General features: G+C 41.0%; 1 protein-coding gene across 1 annotated transcript in view; it reads left to right on the top strand.

Annotated features, from left to right (window-relative positions):
* GALNT12 (polypeptide N-acetylgalactosaminyltransferase 12) overlaps window positions 1-18,924 on the top strand; it is a 49,409-nt gene extending 30,485 nt beyond the window's left edge. The window contains exons 7-10 of the mRNA XM_042798239.1: window positions 235-366; window positions 7,352-7,465; window positions 13,731-13,886; window positions 17,132-18,924. Coding sequence (XP_042654173.1) covers window positions 235-366; window positions 7,352-7,465; window positions 13,731-13,886; window positions 17,132-17,269 — 540 coding nt within the window. The 3' untranslated portion in view covers window positions 17,270-18,924. The remainder of the gene's footprint in view (window positions 1-234; window positions 367-7,351; window positions 7,466-13,730; window positions 13,887-17,131) is intronic.
* The last annotated feature ends 1,948 nt before the right edge of the window (window positions 18,925-20,872 follow it).

Raw genomic sequence — 20,872 nt, 5'->3', positions numbered from 1 at the left:
GTTCTTTTTAGTCAACATTTAACAAATGTAAGGATAATGAAATCAAATCCAGCACCCAAACATGGGGATTTTTCCTGGCTAAAAGTCCTACTCATTGCTTTAGCATACGGTTCCTAATAATGTATAAAGATAATTTGAGAGAGCATCTGTTCTGGTTAGGGTTTTTTTTGTTGTTGTTGTTTTTTGTTATTTTTTGTTTTTGTTTTTGTTTTGTTTTTTTTTTTCTTCTTTCAGGAACCATATGGAGATGTGACAGAAAGGAGACTCCTTCGAGAGAAGTTGAAATGTAAGGACTTCAAATGGTTCTTGGAGAATGTGTACCCAGAGCTTCATGTACCCGAGGACAGACCAGGCTTCTTTGGAATGGTACGTGGCTACAGAGAAGGGGCCTCCTCGTGGTTCTCTGAGCTCTCCTACTAACTCAGTCTGAAGGTATTTTTATGCTGAAAACAGTTTGGGATTTTGATAGAATTTGGTTAGAATTGCTAGTCTTTAAAATGTGGTTTCTATCAGAATCTTTACTCTAGGGGATGCTGTTTATAAAGGAGTTGTGTGAAAGGGTAGGAGAACAGGTAAAGTTGACTTGAATGACACCTTCCAAGTGACACCTTGGGAGTGTTAAAGGCAGCATAGGATGACTTTAATTTGTTAAAATGTTGCATAGCAAAAAAAGAGAGCACCAAAATGTTCTGGGGTTTAGTTGTCAACTTGAGAATAGTATGCTTTGAAACATATGTTTGCGCACTTTATCTGATGAAAACTATGATACTCTGATGATGGGAAAGACAGCTGGTGCTGTGTGCTCCCAGATCATATAGGATTCTGTATGTCAAAACCAACACGTTAATTTTTAATCTGGAGGTCACCTTAGACCAGCACAGGATCACAAGCTGTTTCCAGTGGTTCAACATCAGAATCCTCTTCTGCTTTTTTAAGAGTCGACAACTTTCCATGCTGTTTGCAGCTTACAAATAAATATAAATTATAACTCCATGTATATCACATTACTGTAATCTCATTTGGAAGGGATGAAGGCAGATATGATGCAGCAAATACTTGCTTCCTCTGAAAAATCAGCAGATACCTGCTGCGTGTCTTATTAGGAAGACGAGACTGCGCCTTTCTGCTGGGCAAAGATGTATAAAATACCTTCCTGATTACCAATGCCACATTGAAATAGAAGTGCTTTTGCTGGTAACTCACTCACTCTGCAGATCTAGCTAAGCTGCATTCCCACACTGCTGCGTTGCATCCAGCCCGTATCACAACAGTCTTGTCTTGCTGCCATCTGCGCTTCAGTTACTCAGTCTCTGCTGGATCTCCTTCAGCCGAGGAAAAAGCCTGATCGCTGTGGGCATACCAAACATACAGGAACCAAGTCTCTGCACAATCTTCCCTAATAGCTTTGTTACCTGTTGAACGAAAAAGATCCCAACGAGGAACCGGCACGGTTTCCCATGGGTCGCTGCATTTCCCAGGGGCAGCTGTAGGAGCTCCCATCGGAGCGCATCTGTTGGCAGCAAAGCCCTTCGGAGCCTCTGAGAGAGTAGCCACCCTCCTCCATCTGTCTCTGAGCTCGCACTTGAGCTGGTATCTCTGTGTGATCACTGCCATGACGGGTAATATCCACCATTATCCAGTACCTTGAACAGACCCCAGTACAGCATTGGCTCGCTTTTTGTTGTTCTGTGCTGGATCACTAACTGACAAGGTCAGAGGCACTTGAAGCAATAAGATACTACAAGACTAACCTTCCAGGAGCATTTCAGTAACCTTATCCTCCCTCCACCCTTCACCCTCCAAAAGAGAGCCTATGGTGGTGGTGGTGGGAGCACTTCAGCCTCCCAGGGAGGGGAAGGGAATTGTGCAGTTTCTGTCATGAGTTAACTGCACGTGTCATCCTCAGGAAAGGTGTTGACAATACCTAGAAATAATAATTCATGTTCAGAGCTGCTTGAGGTATCTACAGTGTAATTTGAGTGTGCTCTGTATATTTCTCTAAAAACAATTCTTGGATGCTGTCATCTAGTTGTGAGTGTAATAAGAATACACCATTTTTTTGGCAGGAAGAATTTAAAATGTGATTTAAGTCAAGTTATACTTTAAGAAAGTGACAGTGCAAAAATGACACCTACTGATTTGTGGATGTTGAGTCCCATCTGCTAACTTCAGTGAATCATTGATCGTGTTCTTTACTCCTGCCTTAGCCGTGTAGTGCTTTTCTGGTTCACAAAAATACTGTGTTTAAAAGTGTCGGCTTTGTTAACAGCTCAGCTTAGTGTGAAGTTATTTAATTGTTCAAAGAGATTGCAAAGGGATATGGGGATTTCTCCCTCCCTTGAAAATCTTTACACTGAAGTTGAAAAATCTTTCTAAGATTATCCAGAGGTCAGCCATATGTTATTGAAATAAATGCACGAATTACTGAGCAGCACTCGGTGCCATTCACTGACAATTAGACACTTGTGCTACAGTTTTTCTCCTGATACGTAGATAAATTTTTACTATCTCTATTAAGCTTGGTTGTCTAAAAGGTTAGCTGCCTAAAACTTCATTTAAACATACAGATTTTTAAAACTTTTGCCTGAGCTGTGTTTGCATTCTTATAAACTGCTTTAGGCCTAGAAACGAGGGAAATACATCTCCTTACTAGTAAAACTAGTACACTTTATACCAAAATCATATAGCATCAATAAAATTGAGTGCCACAATGCTGATTTCACTCAGTACTCTGAATAGAATCATTAGTTTTTGTGGGAGTGTAGTTGGTAGGCACTTGGGTTAAAATGATATGATGTCAGTGCTTCTGGAAAGGCCGATAGTCCTGTGATGTTGCTGCGTTCTGCAGCTAGGTGAAGGTAGGGGAACTGGGCAGTGCTGTGATTTTTTCAGGTTATTGGTGGCGGTGGAAATGCATGGCTGCAAAGCAAGGGAATGGTCGGGGTTCCTCTCCCCTCTAGGGTGTACCGCGTACACCTGGCACTCAGGTGCATATCTGAGGATAAAGATCATGGTCAGTTGGTGAATTTGGCTTTGAACTTGGCATCCAAATTACTTTCAAAAGACAGTTTTGACACACAAATCAGGATTTCATCTATCCTTTTACATAAGTCTGATCACTTGGCAATGAGGCCATATTATGTTCTGATATGAGAAATTTTTCTTTGTTCTTCTCAAACAGTTTCTAGCTCATCTTTCTTCCAGCTGAATGTGAAGCAACTAGAGCTGATAGATGTCTGTTGTGACTAACTAGCCAGTGGCTCTTTTCACCACCTTTCCTTTAAAGGCATCTGCGACTGACTGAATCAGTTGGGAGATCAAAAACCTGAATTTTTCTATTGATGGCTTCCTTCCACATTTTCCCACAAGACCATCTTGTCTTCAGTCAATTTCCAAGTGCTTAGTCATAATTTAATTTAGACCAGATAAAACATTAAAAAAAAAAATCAGGAACAAAGATTGTACACCTTTAAAACTATGAAGAATTTTGGTTTGCTATGATGGAAAAGAGATCATTTTGTAAATTATCTAAGTAACACATGGTGTGTATTGACAGGCTTACAGAAGAAAAGATCTTAGCTATGTGGCTGAAGTTATGTAATCAAAAAGACTTTGCATGTCTGGTGTTACAAGCTCTCAGAGATATCAGGCTCCAAAACAGCCTCCTCTAGGGTACACCTTTAAAACTGCATTAGAATACAATTTGTAGAGCTGCCACTTGAGAATGAATTGGTGCCTGACGTTATGGCTGACTAGACCTGGAAATCTGGTGCCCATTACAGGAAAATATGCAACACTCCACTGGCTGTACAGCCTCTGCAACAGACTTTTTTAAGGAAAGTGGGAGAAATTCAAGTGTTTGATATTAATCTCAATTGAACACACCATCACTTGAGACATGTGCTTATATGCTTTTGAGCCTCCCAGAGAGATCTGGAACTGCTGGGGTGAGCAACTGAATTCCAACAGCAGTGCCTCATCATAGATTCCTCCAAAGGATCTTATTCATCAACGTTGCATATGCATTTCAGCATTGCACTTAAGTAGTTACTAGAAACCCAAGGATATTCACAATCTTTTTTCCAAAAAAGGTGATACGAAAATGGCATACAGTCAGTAAAATCATTCCCCGTGATGGCTCAGATTACCTTTGAGGTGAAAGCTTATGCCTGGTCAGTACCACGAAGCTGTTGATTTGCTACAAATTCACATCTTACTGTGTCCCACAGTATCATTTGCCCATACTACTAATACATCAGCACCAGTGCCACTATGGAGGAATAAAGAGGATTCTGATCTATTTTGTGGATGAAGAGAAAGGTTGGCTGTGCCCCACTGGCTGTATTTATCAAATAATGTAATGAAGTTTTAATGTCAAAAATCTATTGTTGATGCTTTGCTTACAGTTATGTGAAATGAATTTTATCGTAAAAAAACCCCTCCAAAACTAAGAATTATTTACAGAATGCCTTCTGTATTGTGTCCAGGTGTTAGGAAACAACAGATTTAAATTTCTCCAAGTGGTAAGGGATAAAGGTCTGAGGTGAATATCTCAGTAGTCTCTGTTTATTACATGTCCCAGCTTCCAAACAGAGTGTTAACTAAGTGGCATTGTAGAGTACACCTGCAATATTTCAATAAGAGGCAAATGTCGTAGACACAGCCAGTAATTCTGCATGGGCAGAACTTTTTAGAACTGAACTATATGTTTTAATGGCAAGGTGATCAACATTTTTTTTCTTGCTTCTGTTTCTCTAACGCAGCATTCTGCAAAAGAATTAAGGTAAGTCACAGAGAAAATTTTGTTCTTATTGCATGACTTGTTTATGGCGAATATGGGAACAAGGATAGCTTCAGAAATGAGAAGATGATTACTGTTTTGATAGAGCTGTTGCACATAAAAGGAACTTAAGATGTGTATTCTCATTTAAAAAGAAAAATGTTACTTTCACAAATCCTCTCATACTTTTTTCTGCTTTGGAACAGCAAAAGGAATTTTTTTTTTTTTTTTTTTTTTTTTTTTTTTTGCATAAATGGTGCTGCAGTCAGATTTTCAAATCTGATTATTTTCAAATTTTTGTCATTTCAGATCAGGTCATTTAACAGCTTAGTATGCACTATTCCCACAAATTGTGCCTTCAATATCTATTAGGCTTCCTGATGAAGTGTTGGGTATAAAAAAACAGGTATTGATGTCTGGTAAAACAAACTGAAAGAACCAGGTTGAAATATGGTGAGAGTACAGGCTCGTTTTTAAACCATCTGAAACTAAGCTTAAATTAATAATCTTTTACACAGCTTTTGTTTTGTTGTCTGTATTTGGGCGTTGTGTAACGTGTAGGAAAGTTATTGTAGTTCTGGCATTTTAAAATAGGTTATTTAAAATTCCAGCCACAAAAAGGAGCCTGTGCTGGAGCATGTGCCGGGGGCTGACAGCAAAGAGCACACCCTCGGAGCGGTAGTGAAGGCATTGGGTTGTCTGGAAGTGCTCTGTTGTGTTTGTCTTCCCTTGGAGCCAGCAGACGGTCAGGCAAAGTCATTAAACATACTAATGAGAGACCCTCTGATCCTGAGGACAGCACTGACCATAACCAAAACCAATTTATGTTTTTAGAGATACAGTTACCATTTTTAAGTGGTTTTGACTTTAAGTTGACATTTCTTTATGTAGATTGTAGAAACATGAGAAGCTTATTATTTGGTTTATGTAGTTTCATGGTAGTGTTAAAAACAATCTGTAAAAGACACTTTCCTGTTTTTGTAAGTGTAATTCTCACCTAGTGTTACAAGGTAAACAAAATGTCTTCTTTTGACATCTGGAGGAGGGGTGCAGTGGTTTAGTGCATTCCTATCAAACCAAGTAGCTTTTTCTGTAGAAAGGGTGCCCAGGGGGTTTCTTGTGCTTCTGGTAAACTCGGGCACTATAACTACGGATGAATTCTATCATACACCAAATTCAGATGTTAGTTTATCCTGTACTGAAAAATTACACCAAATGCATAGTGGAAACATGTTCAGAGAGGAATTAAGAGGCAAAGCCTGTAAGAGTAGGGCTTCAGTCCTACATTTATACATTTGGCTCTGACAGGAGAGCCCCTCAGCCCCAGCAGCCCTGCAAGGGCCCCAGGTCCTCCCCAGCCCCACGATGTATTGCTGCTGCCTTGGGCCGACAGCCCAGGCTTGCAGAGTGCTGAGCTTGGCTGTCTTTCAGTGGGAGTGGGCACAAAGCAGTGGAAAGAAGATGTTGAGTAGCAATAAAAGTAGAAGTTGGGAAAACAAAATGTATGTAGAACACAAGTATTTAATTTTTCAGCTTGTGTGGTTTGCTCTGTGGTGGGTCCTGCGGGGTTTGTCTTGTTTGGTTGGTTTTAGCCTTCTGCAATCCCTTTGTGTCCGTTCATTCTCAACATTAAGAACTGAGGATACAATTATCATGATTAGGGAAGACTGGTGAAATTACACCTTGCTGAAGTAACTCTTCTGAGATTTACTCTGCTTATTCTTTTTTTCTGTGATATAATTACACTCTGTAACAGGGGCATTCAGCCTCAACCTATGTTTACAGACCTGTTTTGCTCTGTGCAATTTTAAATTTGGTTAAGTGGCTAATACTAGGAGGCAGTAATTGTTACGGCATTGCTTAACTTGTTTTCAGTTACTTTTGCCTCCTGAATGCTTAAATGCGAATCCTCGTTAATTAGCCTGATGTTTTTAAAATCAGATAATATTTTAAAATTTAATCTAAAAGTTATGCACCTATTGTGTCAGAGATCAGCAACACTAGTGAAGAATGTTTAATATCACCCCTAGTGTCTCTTTCCAAAGATACATCTTGCTCACTTTCATGATTTCTGGACTTACAATCTGTCTGCTTGTTCAACCTCAGTAGGGTACTGGAGTCCTTTCAAGAACAAATCCTTCTAACATCTCCCATTTGACAAACTGAGAAAAGTATGTAGTCATCTTTTCGTAAGAAAGTTGAGAAAGTAGATCCTGGGGGGGAAAAGACGTGGCAGACCCTTTTGTTCTGCATGAGTTACTGACCTGTTGGATTTCAACACAGCTTTTCATAGTTCCTACCTACTTCATTTGGAAATATGCTGGAACACGGTGTCATTCCTTGGGGAAGCCATAGTGTCTGGCTGCTTCAATGCCCAAAGTCAAGATGGTCCCAACAACTTTACTTCACGTTAGTGAGATGTTGCCATTGGATCCATTTGATCTATTCCATCTAATTTGCACCAGCTCTGGGATATAAACCTCACAGCCCAGCCGGATGGGTGTAAAGTGACTACAGCATATCATCCTTACTTCAGATTAATACTTTAAAATACTCTTTTGTTTTCATTAGCTGAAGAATAGAGGAATGGCAAACTTCTGTTTTGATTATAACCCGACAAATGAACATCAAGTAACCGGACAGAGGATCATACTCTACCCATGTCATGGCATGGGACAAAATCAAGTAAGATTCATGTTCTGTTTTTCATTTTGACAAACACCATGGTTGTGATGTAAACAAGTATGGTAAAGGCATTGCAGTAGGGCTGAGAGAATATGTTGCCACAGCAAGGTGATCTTAGATCCACTTTCAGTTCTTGTACTGAATGCTTTTAATTTTGATGTATCTTCAAGTAATCAGGTTTTCTTCATTCTGAAGATGTGTCTACCCAGACCAGGGAACTCATGCTTACCTTAATTATGCCTTTCCGCAGAGCTCATTAGCAAGGGTTAATAGCACAGCAGTGCAGCTATAGTGCTTACAGGTCAGCGTTTGCTCATCTCCAGCTGGTCTTGGGCAGACCAGCACATCTCTGAGCTTTTGTCTGTCCATGTCTCCAAAGCCCCCAACATCTCAGTCCTCACCTAGCTCTGCCCGTGCCTGTCATCGTGCCTCTTCCTCCTGGTGCTTGTCTAACTGCGCAAGAGTTTTCAGATAGCATCTTCTCCTCTACTCCACTCTACAGAAATGTTCTCCTGGGATCAGGCTCCACAGTCCTGGAGAGCAGGGGTCCCCTCTAATGCTTTCATTCTTGCTCTCTTGGTTTTAACTTCTGAAGCTGAAAGTGCTTGCTGGTGTCTTTATCCTTGCTAACTGAAACTGTGTGCAGCAGTGGTTCCTTATGATACCCATAAAGCTCTCTGCGTAATGCCATGGTAAAAGTGCTGTGGGGCACCGTGTGCCAATCTACAATGCCTGTTTTGCATGGGTTGAGTGGCCACCTTCTAGAATTGAGGTTTGGTGTTAAATGTATGATACATAATGTGTACTTGCCTATCTAGCTTGACTTTTGGTTTCTAACCCGGATTAGACTATATGGCATGCTCGCAGGCAGGAGGGATAGAGAAATATGTAGGGTCTTGTTGGGAGTAAGTGCATAACTATGTGACAATTTGGGTAGCTTGACTGGTTTGTTTTTTTTTTTTAAAGGAAATTAAACCAAACATTCAGTTAGAAAATGAAAAATGGGTTTGGAAAAGGACCAGAGATGTGGCAGTTAAGCAGTATCTTTCTGAACTGTGCTTTTAAAAAATGGGATTACATGCTCACACACAAAATGTATTTATAGATTTTTTTTTTTCCCTTGTATTACAGGGGGGAGAGGGGTTGAATCTTTTTGTATTTCTATGAGAAAAAAAAAATTATTTAAATTTTATCTCTCTCACCAAGAAAAAATAGACATAGGATAAAAGGTGAAAGCAAAAAAGAAGTACAATTCAGAGATGAATTGTCATGAAATGACATTTTTTTTAGCTAGCACTAAGAGATTAACTGAATTTACTGCAAAGATACTGCATTACTGGATATTAGTGCTCTTACATCTCTGTTGATGGTGTGATGCATCGGCATACCTGTGATAGCAGGCACCCAGCTGAGCCCCGATGCTCCCGGAGCTGTGCAATTAGTGCTCCCTCTGCTGACATCCAGGCAGCAGGAGAAATGGAGAAACTACCCGACTGCAATATAAACTGATAAAAGAAGATATGAGATGACACAAGAGTATTGCAGAGCCTAAGGAGGGAAGGCCAAACACAGGAAATGGGCAAAACAGTAGTAGTGAAATGAGCACAAGGTATGGGAGGGCTGAGAGGAGCCAGGGAAAGGGGTCCAAAGTGACAGAGAGCAGAAGTTTGAGATGGAGGTAGGGCAACAGGCGAGGAGCAGGGCTTATGTGACAGAGGAAGGAGTAGTTAGGAGGTACAGGGAGGGAGCGTGAAACAAGCAGAATCACTGGAGACTCCTTTAGTGGAAAGGGACAGGGGGACTGAATGTGGGAGCAGTTGGCAAATGGGGCCTTAGTAGGGGTGACAGGTAGTAGTTGCAAGAGCAGTGGACAGCAAGAGGGGCTGTGTGTAAGGGAACAGAGGGAGGCTAAAATAAGACAAGGCATAGAAGCACAAGTGAGATGGGAAGTGGAAGTGAGGATTGCTGAACTTGCACCTCCATTTTCTGCCTCACAAATAGCTGTGAAACCTACCAGCAGGACATTTCTCTCCATTTCCTTCCCATCTCCTGGCCCTTTCGACAGTTGTTCTTTAAAAGATAACAGGCTGCTCCTGGTGGTGTGAATTCCTTAGCTCAGTTGGCGGGTCACAGGGGCAGGACCAAAACAGTCCAATCTCCCACATGTACATCCATTGCTGTCAGCTGATGCAACTGGTGGTGACAAGGTTGGTCAACTTCTAGTTGTATCAATGCTAAGGAGAGATAGGCACTCACTACACAGTTTCACAGGTATTTGCTGCCGACAGACAGCCCTTAACTTCTCTTTTCTCCTTGCAAGGGAATTTGCCATTTTAATCCCAATCAATTCTGCCTGCTCTTCTCTAGTCTGCTCTTACCACTCCACTCATTACCTATATACTGCTTTAGCAGCAAACCCTCATTACAAAGCTTCACTCCAATCCCCTGTCTTGTACCCTATGTCACAGACAGCTCCCGTTCCTCTATTCTGTGCTATCTAATGTCTTTTTTCCCATGCTGGCTGGCTCCCAGTCTTTCTCTAAAGCCCTTGCTCTGTCTCTCCCCTTACTTATTCCTCCCACCAGTTACTACCCACACTAGGTCACGTTTTGCACCTTTCCACATGCCTTTCTTCTTTCCTGGCTAGTTCCCATTTTTAATCCTATAGTCTTCTCATTCCTTCCTCCAGTTGTAGAATTTTGCTCCACCATTCATCACTTTCTTCCCCAAACAGTACTCCCTGCTACACATTCACACTGTCTCATGGTATAAAGGAATAAAGTTTATTCTCCAGAGTACAGCTCAGTAAAGTTATTCTCCAAAAACATCTTGACAGGATTTAACATTAATGAAGGTTAACTTGGTCAGCCGTATTTGTCTTACTCTCCAGTACACCCATCCTCTGGCATGATATGCTAGTGGCAGGTAGCTGTTTTTATAGGGGACAACTGCAAAAGCTCTTTTCACTGGAAGCAATTCTCCACTTAAAGTGACCTCTGAATATCTCTGTGCACTATGACAAGAGGAGAGAGCTGTCTGCTCTCAATTATTTATAAAGTCCAGCACCTGCTCCCATTTTATGTCTCAGTAAGTAAAACCACTCTCAGAAAACTAAGGCCCCCTGGTAATTTGTTGCTGTTTTTCTTTGAATCAATGGCCTAAGTGAGAGGGTTCCCTTTAGTCCTTTTGAGTTGCTTTTGTGTAAACTGTAAGAAAGTTAGCTGTGGGTTGTTTAAAATTAGCGTGTTCCATTATAGCAAGAAGGTGAAGATACGACGGCGGTGATACCAGCTGAGTGTATGTGGAAGAGAGACAGAAAATACACAAAACACCATATACTTGGTACTTACACCTCAGGCTGCTGACGTTTTGTGGAAGTGTCTGCCCCAGTAAATGAGAATGAAAGGCGTTGGAACGCAACACCAATAAAGTCCATTGCCCTTCTTGATATGGCTAGGAAGCAGTTTCAGGGGGCACCCACACCCAACGTCAGGAAGCTGACCTGATGTGGTAAGAGGATGGGAAACCACTGAGGAGCCTGCTTTGTCTGACAGTACCCCCCCAGTATTCCCATCTGCAGCTGATAGATTTGAGGCAAATAGGGAGAGGCAAACAAGAGCTTAGAAAAGCCACTGGGTTTTCTGTAAAAGGGGTCTCAGACCTGGTAAGCTCTCTGCCGATTCTACCCATCAAGTGCAAACTTCTTCCTGCGTGCAGAAGAGCGTAGCCAGGCACAGAGAGGGATGAGAGTGTGTTTCAGGGTCTAGTGAGGTAGCCAATATCTGCCTCCATCCCTGGTACCCCAGAGCACTGATGCGGCTGGGACATATCCCATAGATCACCCAGAAGTGATAAGCACTGGGTAAAAGGCCTCATCAGGTTTCCAAGTAGCACTTAAGGGAATTTACCGGTTCTCTGAAGGACAGAAATACAGTAAGGCTACTAGTTACTGGGCTGTGGATCAGTTTGAAAATGCTTCCTTTCTGTTTATATAACCCACTGAGCAAGGAAAGATCACTAAAAAACACTTTTTGAGGAGGAAGAGATTTATCTCATGTTTTACCGGTGCTTGAAAAAGCCCGAAGCCTGAAGTATTTATTCCATTTGAAGCAGGATAGGGTAAAGAATTGTATAATGTTCATTGAGCAAGGAGGCAGGAGGGCTTGGTTGCTAATACTGTAACCCCAACCTTTAATGTTATCCAGAAATTAACCATTTTACTTGCTCTTCTCCAAAATCTGGTGCATGTCCTTGAGAGGCCATTCAGGAAAGGCATCAGCAGTAAGGAGCGCTCTGACCTAGTAGCTGCTCCATCTACTCTTGATGCGTCTGGTACAACTAGCAGCTTGCAGGCTTTTGCTGATAATTAATACAAATTGCTGAAAAGAGTTCTTATATCTAATAAATCCACTAATGAGTAAGGCTCTAAATATGGTCCTGCAAAAGTGGCAGCTGTAAAAAAAAAAAGTGTCCATCCAGACACAAATGAGCAAGAGTAAAGTTTGGTTGTTTTTTTTTTTTATTCATGAGTTATAGGCTTAAAATGAGTGCCCTTCTAGCTCACTGTGGTGCCCGAAGTAGCAGGCTTTCCATGTGCCACTCAGATACTGAACCTGGGAACTAAAGCCTGAAGGCCCAGGGAATAGCACCTGCCTATTAGGGTAAAAAAATAATAATATTTTTAAAAAAAAAAAAAGGCCAGTATTATCACAATTGATGCTCGTTGATGATAAGACATTTCTGGCATAAAGCAAATGTTATAAAGGCAGTGCAGTCTACATTATAGGAACAGGTCCTAGCAATAGGTTTCAAGGGGAAATCAGGGTCTCGGGTGTTATGTCAACAGGTAGACTTGAGGTTGCTTTCCCGAAATGCTCACTTCCCTTTGCAACTTACCACAAATGAATGGTGGCAAACAGGTTAATTCTGGGGGGGTGGGTCACTTGCATCACTGCTGGGAATAAAAAACCAAAAGCCACAAAGCTCCACGGGCTGCTGCAGTGGGCAGCATTGGTCTCTGTATGGCTGCGATAGCCATCTCAGCAGAGAAATTCCTGATTGTGATAAAAGGAGGGGCAGACTTCATGGAACATCTACTGTCAGCATAGTCTAGGTCAGAGCTTTTACACGTGGAAATGGATGACTGCAGACTTCATAATCATGCGGTCTTGTTTACATTAAAATTCCATTTCCTGTTTCTCTTTCAAGGTTAATTAGCCATGTTTGTTGTGGTAAGTTCAAGTATATACACCATTTCTGATTTGGTATAGCCCCCTTCACATAGCCTTACAGTGTTTCTCCAGGGGTGAAACAAAACAAAAGCAGATTCCTTCTCTCCCTCATCCTTTTATTGGTTTCCGCTAACGCAGCTATACTATTGGTAACAAGCAATTTCCTGATATGTATAAAACTCTCCTCTACTGAGTATAATCTAAATCGGATCTAAACACACACCCATGCACTGTAGTCATCTAAATTATTTGCAAGTGTGCTAAATACAAACAACTTTCAAACTCTGCCACTCTTTGATGACATCCAAAACTTGGCAAATGCCCATGATAAATATAAAAATGTTACGGAAGTCTTCAACCATAATTGCTACAGAAGCCAAGATGTTTTAGAGCATGTTCAGAACACCTCTGTAGAATATTGTACAACAAGCAAAGCCAATAAATTGTCTTTATTAAAGTTCTGTTCATGTTTAAAAGCAGCTGTAGCTGATTTACTTCAAATAGTACCTTTAAATATTATATAATAAAATGCTAATCACCATGCATCCTGAGTACTTTGTAACTGGAAATGAACCTTGACCAAACTGCTTTTGAACTATGCAGTGAGCAACACCTTACTTAAAAGTAACATTGTTTTGTGACAACTGAGTTAAGAAGGCATAATTTCAGACTATAAACTGTTTTCTGTCCTATTTTTAAGGGTGGTCTAGAATGTGAAAGTAGAATATTACAGTCAAATTTTTTAAGTTCTTTAATGCTGGAACATCTGTTTTCCAGGGCATTTATTCAGCATTTCATACATTTTAAGTGCTACCAGAGTAAAGCAGTGCTGTGGTGAGATGGAGTCTCTGTAAAATAGTAAGCAAACAGCAGAAGTTAAGGATCTTTGAATATTTTTGGCAGTATTTCTCCTCACAATAGCAACTTAAATTTGTGAACTTAATGATAGTATCTTAGTATATCCTCCTTACAAATACTTCCTTGTGTACACATGAAATTACTGTTGTCCTTTCTTTCTTCTCTTGGGTTTGTAGTTTTTCGAGTACACATCTCATAATGAAATACGTTACAACACCCGACAGCCAGAAGTCTGTGCAGCAGTTGATTCGGGGACCGACTACTTGACAATGTACTTGTGTCAAGAAAATATCCACAGTGTTCCTGAAAACCAGAAGTTTGTTTTTAGAGAGGTAAGTGTGCCTGCTTGGTTTGGGGTTTGGGTTTTTTTGGGAGTGGGTAGAAGAATCATTGAGTTTTTTTCCTTTTATCTTACTGTCATCATGCAGGCCATAACGTCGGCATAGATCTCTGGGAGAATATATGCTATCTTGACTTTTAATATCTAAACATAGAACCAGGGTAGAAGCAGCACGTACATGAAGAGTATGCCAATTATAAAGAATAGGAAAATGAGAGGAAGGAAAGCTCCCTCCTTAACTTCGGAGGAGTTGGGAAGGTTTGCAGAGGTTTGTCTCTCTTTGCCCTGTCCACATCTATCGCTTTCTGCAGGCTGCTTAGTTCTCTCACAGCTCACCCCTGCTGTCTTCTCCTGAGAACTGATGTGCCTCCAAAAACACCCCTTCCACAGCCAGTCTCGTGGCTGGACTATTTCTGCTCTTCTTTCATTGACTTCTTTTATTTCCTGGTATTTATACCACCGCATATCCCCGATACTTCACATAGCACCATTACTTTGCAGTCTTCCCTGATTTTGAGCAGCTGCTGCTTCTCCTGGGGAAACCATCTCTCTTGACCCTCCCCGTGAGCACCAAAAGTGCTCCCTGAGCTTTTCCTCAACATCACGTACGGTTGCATAATTTGATGCATCACCAAAAAATACCTTATGCCCTACTCCTGCCCCTACACAGGACACGTCTTACTGGCTGTGGGGACTCAACAAACCTGTACTACTCTTCTTCAACCTTAATGCCTACTCCCAAAGGGGAGAAATACTGAGAGGTATGGAGTACATTTAATAAACATAACATGTGACCTTAGAAAACCCTGTGTTTAGTAGTTTTTAATCTCTGAAGGAGTTCTGGATGCCTGAGAGAAAATAAATTGGATGAAAAATGATGGCCTTGGTCAGGTTCTGGAGTTATTATTTGGTTAAAGGAAAAGGTCACACAATATATCAAAATGGTATATTTACATAATGTGTCAGCATAATGCATCTAAACTTTACAGGCTCCATGGTTGACAAATTTCATGCTTAGATACTACCACAAGTGATCGGTGGCAGAGTAAATTCTAAAGAAAAGTATGAGAACTGCTGTCCATTCACTACATCTAGTCCAGACTGAAGCTTACAGTGATATTAGTGAGTAAAGCAAAATATTTAAAAGGCTGACTTTATAAATGCCATTTCATTTTTCAATGCTGACTTTTAACAAAATTTTTCAAGGTCATATGCGTTAATCCCTAAGATGACATATAATGAGTGATCCTCAGTCACTTCAGGAAATAAGTGAGAAAACACAGTTTCGTAATACATTTGTTTCCACTGTATTCCTAACTGTTAACTTTTAAAATCATCCCTAAAGTTTCAGATACTAAATCCTCTTTCTTTCTTGTGATCAGTTTGTGTCCATGTGTGATTTGAATGTATTGCTCTGCTCCGATTCCTCCGCTTTTTTTGAATTAAATCAAAATCATCAGTCCCCCACCTTTCAAGGCAAGTGATGGGTGAGATGTCAGTACCGCATTTCTCTTGCTTTGTGTGGAGAAGTGTCAGACACTGGAAAAGCTGTCTTTATGGATGTAGCATAATCAAAGATTTGAACAGCCTTCCCAGCAGCCTGGCAAGAATTAAATTCTTACGGGCACCGAGTCAAAAACGAGTGAGGCAGATATTGATTAGTCCACTCAAATTCGAATTATCCTGATGGAAATGGGGAAGTCATTCAGCAGCTAAGTCTGTCAGCAAGCCCGTGAGCAAGCACACAGTGCTGGGCATCAGGGGCTGTGGCTCGAGGCGCAATTAGTGCGACACTCCTGACGATGGAAGGAGCAAACTTTCAAAGGAGTCAGGGTTATGCTCAGAAACAGCGTGTTGGCATTTTTCTTTGGAAGCTGCCAGAGGCTTTGGGAGTGGTTACGTGTGGGAGTGTCGCCTGGGCCAAAGGAGCGGTCTGGGAGCAGGGCAGCTCTCCAGAGCTGGCTACGCCGCCTTTTTGCAGCTCACTGTCCTAGCTGACAGCGCTCCCAGATTGGAGCAAGCAACATGAACTGGGGATGAAATGTTCTTGGAGACTCCTGTAACAGGAAGGCCTGAGGCCTCAAAATGTGTTCTTTAAGGAGTCTGACTGTGGAGGCCTGTCAGACCTTACACCTCTGAGGCAGCTGTGCTGCCCTCCAGCAAAGCAAGCTAACTCCACACACATCTGCAGGCAAGGAGCACGCTTAGATATTTTTGTCTTTTCCACTAAAATATACCATGTGAAGAAAGGGGAAAATTTTTTGCTAAAAATATATCCAACATCTACACTTACCTAACAACATCTACATTTTACTTGCAGGATGTGCAGTAAGTTGGTGAATTCGGGTAATGCCTGTACTTGGCTTTGGGTTTCTCTGCCCATATTCTGGTGTGGTAACAAAGGCAATGAAAGTGAATGAAGTTAGCACATCCTTTACAGGCTTAGATGTCAAGACAGGAATCACTCTAAAGCGACGCCAATGTAAATTTAAAAGGAGAGTCTTTTGATAATGTTTCAGAGATTCTCAAGTTGGGCATTTTGGCTTCACTGCATGGCCCTGTGAGAAGGATATGTGTGGTATTTATTTGTTACGAATGTCTTCTGCTACTTTTAAAACACAGTGATATGCCTGAAATTTTTAAGACCCTGTTGCAAGCCGGTCAGAGACCAGAGCGAGGTTCCGCTCGTATTCTCAGGAACAGGATTAAGACTCGAAACAGAGTCAAGTGCAGCAAAACTTTCTTTGCCCATTGCAAATGAAAAGGGGGAGAGAAAGAGGAGGAAAAGTGGGAGAGGGTTCGCTGTGATAGCTACCACCACAGAACTGAAGCCCGACAGCCCGGTTAGCAGATGGGTCCGTAGAGCGAAGGTGAGAGGCGTCCGTGAAGCAACGGTGCTGGCGAGGAGAAGCAGAACGCTGGTGGTGAGGAGAAGAGCCCCTGCTCTCAGTCCTCCTCTGTTTTTTTTCCTTAGCCTCACTACCACTAGCAGTGGTGTACATGCCCTCCACCGTCACTGGGGCAGGAGTCTGACGCCAGAGTTTTGGGTGGCTTCCGACCCCAGAGTTTTAGGTTGGTTTCCCACCCCGGGTCTGGGCGCATGCGCGGGGGGCGAGGTGGCTCCGTTGCTATGGCAGTGGTGGTACTGGTGGTTTTGATTCAGCAATGTCAAGGAGAACAAACTGGCACAGTCTCTGACAGACCCAGAAAGCAAGAAATTATTTCTGTCTTTTGTAGGATGGCACCTTGTTTCATCTACAAACCCAGAAGTGTGTACAAGCAGAGTCAAACGCTGACAGTGGTAACCCAGCACCGTTGTTACGACCATGTACCAACTCGGACTACCAAAAATGGTTCTTCAAAGAAAGAAGTTGATCCAGATGTCATCTAGTATATAGCTAAAATATGAAAATGTGCTCTTTCTGGTCAGCAGTTAGCCTTTTGGACAATCACATAAGTGATATATTTTTGTATGGAAAGAACTGTCATTAGTTTACAAGCCTTGGATTTTGTTTTCTGGAGCATTAAAAGACACTAGGCATTGAGAGCTATGTAAAGTAAGTGCAGTGGTTATATCATGCCACAGAATTTGCTCCTCGTCTTTTCTCTTTATTTGGCAGCTGTACAACTGCTCCTGAAGTGTCTTAGGTTCTTGTCACAAGTGACAATGTCTTTTTTTTTTAATCTACTGTGTGAAAGTAAGGCAGTCAAAATAATTGCACTAATGTTATTTGCCAATAACTTCAAATGTTTATTTTTCTACTAAAACATTCTGCAGTTGGGCCTTTTAACAGATAGTAGTTAATCTTTCTTGTCCTTGAAATACCAAGAAGGTAAGTGTAGGCCGCAGTCTGCCCTAAGTGACTACCACAAACCCCTCGCTGAAGACACTGTGGATTTGCACATGAAGGCAGAGTAGGTCTGCGTGTTTTTGCACAAATAACAGTCTAGATGCATACAGACTGCACGTGCTTGACAGTACTATACATTAAACGTTGCGACAATTTTAGATGCTCATGGCACTTGACAAGATTCTAATCATGCTTAAGTCTGATTTTGGAGTAATATGGGGATTTTTCTCATCTTAAAGAAATAAGGCAACAATATTTAAAGGTGATGATCTGGGAAAAGTTGTTTAGATTCACATGGATCTAGCTATATGGCTGTGTCCCAGACTGCACAACTTACTTTAACATGATGTGGATTTTCAACATCCATAAAACTTACAAGATCAGACCTAGCAATAATTCTTCTGACAAATTTCAAAATTACAGTTAGAATAAATCTAAGAAACTCTATCTTTCTTTAAATTGCATATGTTTAAATGGTTCATATAAAAATGATTATATAAGCAAAAATGCTTTTGCAACTAATTGATATGATATGCAGCTGATACTAATACAAAAAGGATTTTCTTTCAGGTATAACTTGCATTTTGTCTGGGAACTCCTTTTCTGATATGTTGGCCACGTCAACACATATAGCCCTATTGAAAACATAGGGTTTAATCTGCACCGGTACGGGAAGTTTTCTGCCGTGGTGTGTGGGACCTGCCTTACCCAATCAGACAAGTAGTGTGTATAGCAATGCCTTTGGTTATTGACCATCATCATTACAATGTTGATTTAAAAGGGTTTCAGCTCATAAGGAGGGTTTCTTTCTATATCAGCTGGAGGTGTGCTTATGTGTAGAAGCATGAAAATTTCAACTTTTTCCCCCTCAGAAGTCTTGGCATCTGTTTTGATTACTCCTGGATGTATTTTGTTATTTGCCTTTGTTCATGTTTTCTATTAAAAATGTACAGCCTTTTATTTGAATTCTCATAAGCTCATGCCATTTGGGCATACCTATTTATATGATTAGGGTGTGGGGGGAGGGTTTCTGACTGTAGGAGGTGCATATGTAGGTTCTTCCAAGGTCTTTCTAAACCTGTGTAGATAGAAGGTTTTTGTAAGCACCTTTACAGTTTTGTCTCTGTGGGCTGAACTGATGAAATGGATGTTAGAATTAATAAAATATTTTGTGATTCAGTAGAGTGGAAACTATCTTTACAACAGTTTGGGTTTTTTTTCTTACGGTCAGTGGTTTTCTTTTAATTGTCGCTCTGATCTCTCAGGCTGATCCCTGCAGCACCAGGGGGAAGACAGCTTTATTTTATGGTCAGGTTCCCTTTCCTGCACTCAGTAATGCTTCTGTTCACCTGTTAGCAGCAGTGGTGTGTGCTTTGTGGAACTAGAAATCAAAACTGCGTGGCTACATGAGAGAACTGTGAGAACTCCAGCAACATAGCAAGGTTTTTCTATTAATTTCTGATTTGCCTTCCTGACTATTGACTGAATTTCATTAGTAAGTTAATGAGAACCCAGCTATTACAATCATAGACAAAACTCTTGTTGACCTCCATGGTCAATGAGATTTTCTTACTTTTGGGACCTCCAGATTTCATCATCAGATGGTGGTATGCAAGTGAAACTTAGTAATTGGAAATTATTTTCCGTAAGTCTTCCCACTCTGCACTTGTTTAGAGGGAGGTATTGGTGTTTTGGGCTTCTAGTTACATGCAGATGAGCTGTTTTCTCATATACCAGCAAACCTGCTAGCCTGGGTTGTATATTTGCTAGACAACCACACTTAGGTTGACTTAAAAACTTAGTTGAGTTCAAAACCAGACACGGAACATAGCAACATCACCAGCTTGTTCCTTTTATGTTGGCCTTTTAGTCCATCCACTTACCTTTTTTCTCCTTCCATACCCTTTTCTTTTTCTCAACTCATTGGAATTGCATTCATGGCTGGCTTCAGGTTTGGAGGGTGAAGGACTCCACCAATTATCTGAGTCACAGTGCACATCTTCAAACTTCCTTTTGTGGGAGGTCAAGACTACCTGCTGAGGAATGGACTGTGGCCTTTGGGCTTCTCCTGAGCAGAGAGGGGGCTGGATGCCTTACAGAAGTGGAAAAATTGGAGGGCTTCAGTCACAAATTGATACTTCATCTGGTTCTGGCCTGCTAGGGCTCTCTTTGAAAAAGAGGAACGCTTTTCACACGTTCCAAATCAAAAACCAGGAGGTGCCCCCTTTCTCAGTATTCATCTTCCTTTTTTGCTTAGAGCCATGTGTTTCTTTTCCCCTTTGCCACTAACTGTGTGAAGCACCCATAAAACCAAGACTTGCAACTCAAACTTACTGATAACCTTAGATTAATATAATGAGCTACTAGCAGCACAACCTGGGAAATCTCAAGGGTCCTTCCATTTTGTAACATTACTCTGTTCAAAACAGAAAAGGACATACTAAAATATAGAGAGATTGAGTGAACAAACTGTCCAAAGAAAGTATCGCCCCAGTGCACCGTATGCCATATAAAATTCCAGGACAGAGTAAACCAGGCGAAGTATTTCACAAAACTAACCTGTGCAAAATGCTTTCGAATTTGCCACATCCTGTGCTGAATACACCTTGTGAGGGGAATAGTAATACGCAAGGAGTCTTGACCCTGTAACAAATTACCTGATGATATCATCCCTAAAATGAGAATTTGGGGTTGTAAATACTAATTGAACTTGCTGGGTTTTTTTTAAGTAATTTTAAAAATTGCTTATTTCTTAATCTTTGTATTCCTTTATTAAAAAAACAAAACAAAAACAAACAAACAAACAAAAAAACAAACAACAAACCAACAACCCAAAAAAAAAAACCCCAAACAAACAACAAAGTGCAACCCAGATTGCAGTCTGGTGCCTAATTCTTTACCATATTTCCTTGAACTCATCAGGTGACTATTTTGCCATTTTTTTATTCTTCCAGTGTTCTTTCATTTAAATATTGTGGGTCTTTGACATGGGCTAGAATTTACTGGCTTTTCACTTTAATAGAAGACAGTATATGAACCTTCATTCTAAGAAATAAACCACTAAAACTTCTGTATGTGCGGTCTTGACTGAACCATTAGGATGGAGAATTGTTAGCGCTTGCACAAG

Source organism: Tyto alba, unplaced genomic scaffold (genome assembly GCF_018691265.1).
Source record: "Tyto alba isolate M040663 unplaced genomic scaffold, T.alba_DEE_v4.0 Super-Scaffold_27, whole genome shotgun sequence".
Taxonomy (NCBI): Eukaryota; Metazoa; Chordata; class Aves; order Strigiformes; family Tytonidae; genus Tyto; species Tyto alba.
Note: the sequence above shows the minus strand (reverse complement) of the source record. Positions and strands in the feature narration are given on the sequence as shown.